A 6,697-nucleotide genomic window follows, 5' to 3' on the forward strand; every position below is an offset into this window, starting at 1 on the left:
TTAAAGGTAGAAGGAAAGGTAAAAATCCACCTTTTTTTTGCGTTCGCGTCAATTCTTTCTAAGTCTATATCGTCTCTAACTTGACAATATTTGTATTTATCAATAAGTTTTTAAGTCATGCTGAATTTTTTACCGTTGAAAGTTATTACAGTTGGGGAAGCTGTTTCAATAGCTTCTATCATTTTCATAACTAAAGTTTTTTGTTTCATTTTTAAGGGTGTATTTTTTATTCAATTCTTATCATTCTTCTATCTGCTATTTTAATTAAATGTTTTGCTTCTTCCAATAATAAACAATAACCTGTTACATCTCCTTGTGTTTTTTCAATATGAATATTTATGTTTACTCCTGTTTTGAAAAGATCTTCTTGGTGAGCTGATAGATCAAAACAGAAGATTGGATGATTAAGTGCAAAATCTACATATTCAAACTGAGGTGGATTTCCAAATAATTCACACGTTTTTATAGTTTTTATACAATTCATTATAATCCTTTGTGGTTGGATTAATTGTTAAAGGTTGGTTAGGATAATTATCGTTGTTTAATCTTACTTGAACTTTATGGATAAAAGGATTTTGAGTTTGGTTCATTGCCACTCTAAAGACATTATTGTGATTCGTTTGAGAATCTGGTAAGTTCTTGAAACCAACCATTAAATATCTTGCTTTTAATAGTGTTAGTGATTGGCCACGTGGTGGATTCTCCCGTTAAAGTCATGCTACCTACCGTGTTACGATGAAGAAAAGCTATTTCAATATCTTTAGTTAACGAGTTGAATATTCTTGTTTCTACTTCAATTGATGGTGTTATTACGGGTATGAAAGTTGGAGATTCGTTATTTCTAATTTTGCATCTGAACCATTCTCTCCAAAGAATATCTTATCATCGTTGATTTCTCTTTGTAGATGAATTTTATATGGTAATCCTACGGAAACCTTTCTGTGTTCCAACAGACCGAATAAAGGATATAATTTCCAATTTACGTAATTACCCAACCTATTATTCTCAATAATATTATTGTACTGAAGTACTCGTTTTTCAAATCCATGATTAGCTGCTCGTGCTACTCTTTCTATTGTGTTTTGAGCAACAACTCTCACTCTAGCTAAATCAGCATCATTTGCAACATTTCTTACGGTTCTTTTAAAACACTTCCATCACCAACATCGGGTATCCAACCTGAGACTGAATCGAAATCTTTAGGATATGAAACTGTTTTCAACATTGTGTCGAATTCCCCAGGATGTTTAATTGTTTCTATCGGATTTGAACCAGCTTCCAAAACCATCTCGCTAAATAAAGATCGAAAGAAATTGTTTTCTAACGTTGTATTAGAACTTGATTCTGAGTTCCATCTTTAATTTTGAAATCGCATCTGAAATAAGCATCTGAAAGAAGCAACCAATTCGATAATGAATTTATTTCGAAGGTAATTCTACCACCATCATTCAACTGGGATTTAGAACCAACAGTCGGTGAGATGATAATATAATCCTCTTTTTTCTTGTTAAATGAATAACAAAATCGGATCGTATAATCTAAAGATTGGATCTAGTATTTTATTTGCCATTTTTAAGGTTTAAAATTTGAGTAGAAAATTTCAAAAAACAAGAGTTATCTCCCTTCTACATTATTTTAATATGCTTTTTTTGATGGAATGTAGGAAATTGATTGAAGGTGTTTTTTGGTCTTTTTTAATGTAAGAATTTTATGAAATGTAGGGTGTTTTATGAAATGTAGGATGTTTTGCTGTAAGAATTTATGAAATGTAGGGAATTTAAGTCTTTTTTTTGGGAGTTCATAGATTGGTCGCATTTTACCCATGAAATGAAATGGGGAAAAATGCAACCAATCTATGAACTCATATACTACTGTTCTTACCGCATTTTAAATGCTTCACTGCCTGTTTGACCTCATCAACAGAAATTGTGTGATTACTGTGACATGTGTCACCATGACATTCATTCTGAATTCTATGTTCAATATTCGATTTCAGCTCTTTCATGTCATCATGATTAAACGAAACACTATTGAACAGTTGTTCATACTTCCAAGCAAACATGTTACCTCTCTTCTCATCCCCGTTTCAATCATCAACATTATTGGGCAAGGCGTTGCAACCTCCATGTATCCTTTTGACCTCTTTCCAGAAATCTCTTGCTCTGTTTTCCAATAAACTTTCAGCCATTTTGTTTGCACAAATATGGTCTCTATTTTTCTTAGCTTTTTTAAGAACATGGTGATACTTAGCTCTAGTTTGCATTCTGATAGTAGCTAAAATACCAGACTTGGGGGAATTGTTGTCTTTCCATAGATTGTGCCAAAATATGGAAGTGTTTCTTGCTCCTTTTACATGACCATTCCAATCTGGAATCACAGACTTGCCATTTTTTTGTACCTTGGATGTAATAGAACTCTTACTGGGATCAAGACTGGCTTGAATTAAATCATCAAAGTAAGTTTCTAACAATTGGGCATGACCAGAACAAGAGAAATCTTTACAATGCAGAGCTTCAATAGAAATACTAATGTGTGTCAATAGGAAGTATTTCTATATCAAACACGTTTGATTTTCATCTTTTTGACACTAATGGCAAAAATCTTACATAAATTTACCAGCACACGGAAGCTATGGCCTAAAGGAGAAGTGCACGAATGAATTCTGTCTGAGCTGATGGCTCGTGTGCGCCGGACTAAAGCTATGGCAAAATATGTAATAGTAAAATTTTTACTTGATATGATCTAACTTTAAACTTACGAAAGCTGCCACTCAAATGTCAGGCAATAGGTCACATGATCGTAAAATTCTTAACCATTGAGCTTCTAAATAGAAAATTTAGCTAATATTTGATAGAACACCATGGTAAAAGATGCTTGTTTGATACATTAAGATCTAAGATGCTTATTTAATACAACACTATGTTACATACGTGTGTTTTTCTACATATAATATTAAATTACCTTTACAACGACTATAAATTAATGTTGGGTACTGCTGTAATTTTTGTTTTGTTAGGACATAGCACTAGGAGCCTAGCATTCTATCAAATTTGCAATTTCGGGCCATGGTGTTCTATCAAATAAGAAAACATAACATGGTATTCCATGAATCAAGTAAAATAATACCATGTTCTATCATGTCATATATTTTTGGATATTTATGTCCATGGAAAATTCGGAAAATGTCCATAAAACAGAGCCTAGTTTTTCTGACTCTACTTCAGCCAAAAACTGTCAAAATATCTATCAGAGGCTGGAATAGAGGCAGATTTTTCCGACTCAAGTTGGTTGAGACGTCATCAATTAACCTATGCATAGCAATTTCATTAAGATCAGTTAAAAATCGTTCTTCCAAGTATTGCCTAAATCAAACAAGATCTCATCAATAAAAATATACATATTAAGTTTCATCAAGATAAAAAAGTGTACTTTCTATTGTGCCTACGAGCCAAATTGGACACAGCACATGAGTTTATTACCAAATTCGATCTTGAACAAAACAATTCAAAATTTTCTCCACTTACAAGGTATTACAATGTGTGCATAATATATTTTTATTTCATTCGAAATAATTTACTCCTTTATCTCTCGATGCATCCCCACATAGTTCTCATCTATCTACAAAGTATTCAAAAGTTTGAAACAAACCTGTTTAAGATTCAAGCTGTGTTGTTGTTGTTTCATCTATAGTCACTAGTCTACATAGAAGCCAATTAACTATTTCTTGTCGACATCTTTTTAAGCGCCAAATATACACAATAGGATTGACTAAACTATTTATTAAAAATAGTCCAAGAAGAATAGTAAACGTTTGATTTGTACTCTCTATATTTATGCGTTCTTCCTGAGTAAAGGCCAGCGCATAATAAAATGAATATGAATTCATGGGTATGTACGAAATACCAAATGCAAAAATTATTATTCCTACAGTTATATTGGTTCTATGTCCTTTTTTAGTTAATTTGTGAACATTTTCTGCTACAACATCTCCAATCATAGTGGCAGCTATCATTCTAAAATGGCGTCTTGTTACTTTGACGATGTATGCATACATACATAGTACAATAATGTAGCATGTCAAATCCAACACTGATACAACAATGTATCCATTAATATCCCCACACGTCCAAAACTGACACACAGCTTGACCACCAAATCCTTTATGAAATAATCCAAAAATGAGACAAACTGCAAAAATCCAAAACATAACAATGCAGTAAGCTAGTCTTTGCCATGTTATATGCCGATTGAACGTCAAAGGTTTATACATCACAAAAAATCTCTCTGCTGTCATCAACACAGAACTTAAACATGTTAAAACATTTAATACAAGACCCAAATACAAGCGTAAAAAACATATAATATGATCACTATTATAGTCAAATGGTATTAAACGAATAATAACAACTTGTAAACCTAACAAGGTGTCTGTTAATAATAATGCACAAAAACACACTTTTTGTCTTTTAGACATACTCCTTCCTTTCAAAATAAGAAGCCATGAGAATAAAGCCAAAGTTACTGTTAAAACACCTATAAATAAGTTCAGATATTTCTGAACATCACCTGCATGAAAACTTACAGTAGCATTAGCAGCCATAACACAACTTGAATTTTATTAACTACAACAATGTTGTTCTCAGAACAAAATGTCAATTTTAACTGAGTTGGAATTACAATAAATATTAGATATATCCAGTGACAACTATACAACTGTGTGTGTCTGATAAGATGATTAAAAGCAAAATGAGACCAGTGGACATTAAAAATAATAAGTAATCAATATAAGCCCAGAAAGTTAATCAAGCTTTCATGGAAATAATAACCCAGACTGTTAGTGAAGGGAGCTTAAAGGCATTAAAAATATCTTCTTTCAAATTAACAGTTAAAAATATCAACTCAATGAAATTTCACAATATATTGCAATACATATTGCGATACAAGGGGGTGTATCGCAATACGAGTTTTAGTCGCAATAAACAGCCCTTTGTTCACAAACAAATTTTGACGCGTTTTTCCTAAGTCAAGGGCAATAACTCAAAAACCGTTCACCGAAAGAACTCCAAAGTCGAACTTGACCAAGATCTCATCAATATAAATTATCACACCAAATTTCATTAAAATCAGTTGAAAACTGTAATCTCTATTGTGTTCACAAACAAATTTTGACGCGTTTTTCTTAAGTCAAGGGCAATAACTCAAAAACCGTTCACCGAAAGAACGTCAAAGTCGAACTTGACCAAGATCTCATCAATATAAATTATCACACCAAATTTCATTAAAATCAGTTGAAAACTGTAATCTCTATTGTGTTCACAAACAAATTTTGAAGCGTTTTTCTTAAGTCAAGGGCAATAACTCAAAAACCGTTCATCGAAAGAATGTCAACTTCGAACTTGATCAAGATCTCATCAATATAAATGATCACACCAAATTTCTTTTAAATCAGTTGAAAACTGTAGTCTCTATTATGTTCACAAACAAATTTTGATGTGTTTTGCCTAAGTCAAGGGCAATAACTCAAAGCTGTTCAACGAAAGATCATCAAATTCGAACTCGACCAAGATATCATCAATAAAAATGATCACACCAAATTTCATTAAAATCAGTTGAAAACTGTAGTCTCTATTGTGTTCACAAACAAATTTTGACAGACCAATGGACAGGGGCGACGGCGATATATATTTCCATGTGGGCGTTTAAAAAAAGTTGTTGCCTAGCAAGATACGCCTACTTTCCTGATACATTTTCAGTATATCAAGGGCAGTCAAATCATACCAAAAATCTAATTTGTGCAAGATATTGTTGATTTCAACAAACACACATTATTTAATAAAATTCTGATAACGCTAAGAAATTTTGATGCGTTTTTACTAAGTCATGGGCAATAACTCAAATTCTGTTGATCGAAAAATTGTCAAATTTAATCTTGACTAAGATCTCATCATTATAAATGATCATACTATGGATGAAAACTATAGTCTCTATTGTGTTCACAACCAAATTTTGACGCGTTTTTCATAAGTCAAAGGCAATAACTCAAAAACCATTCATTGAAAGATAACCAAATGTACAAGATCTCATCATTATAAATATTCACATTTCATTGAAATTGGATAAAAACTGTAGTCTCTATTGTGTTCACAACCAAATTTTGACGTGTTTTTTATAAGTCAAGGGCAATAACTCAAAAACTGTTCATCGAAAGATCGTCAAATTCGAACTTGTCCAAGATCTCATGAATATAAATGATCACACCAAATTTCATTCAAATCAGATAAAAACTGTAGTCTCTATCGCGTTCACAAGCCAATTTTGACGTGTTTTGGCTAAGTCAAGGGCAATAACTCAAAAACCGGTCATCGAAAAATCGTGATTATTGAACTTGGCCAAGATCTCATCAATATAAATGAACACACCAAATTACATTCGAATCAGATGAAAACTGTAGTCTCTATCGCGTTCACAAGTCAATTGTGGACAGACGGACCGACAATATACGTCCACATTATAATGTGGGCGTATAATAAACTAAAGTCTATGTTATCTATCATGTACAAAAAGTATAAATCAGAATCTTACAGAGAAAGAGCAAGAATAACAAGGTTCTCTAAAGATCCTGTCTACCAGCTCATCTCTTGGCATTGCATTTTCCCAGATTATTTGTACCCATATAAAGGTAAGTCATATGGAATTG

The 6,697-nt window shown here is 32.4% G+C and overlaps 1 protein-coding gene across 1 annotated transcript; it reads right to left on the bottom strand.

Moving 5' to 3' along the window:
* Positions 1-3,652: 3,652 nt before the first annotated feature.
* LOTGIDRAFT_158544 (hypothetical protein) lies at positions 3,653-4,600 on the bottom strand (the record flags this gene model as incomplete). Its single annotated transcript, XM_009051698.1, has 1 exon — positions 3,653-4,600. One exon carries the CDS (start codon positions 4,598-4,600, stop codon positions 3,653-3,655), a length of 948 nt encoding a protein of 315 aa, XP_009049946.1.
* Between the last annotated feature and the right edge of the window lie 2,097 nt (positions 4,601-6,697).

Source organism: Lottia gigantea, assembly GCF_000327385.1.
Source record: "Lottia gigantea unplaced genomic scaffold LOTGIsca_17, whole genome shotgun sequence".
In the NCBI taxonomy this organism is placed as follows: Eukaryota; Metazoa; Mollusca; class Gastropoda; family Lottiidae; genus Lottia; species Lottia gigantea.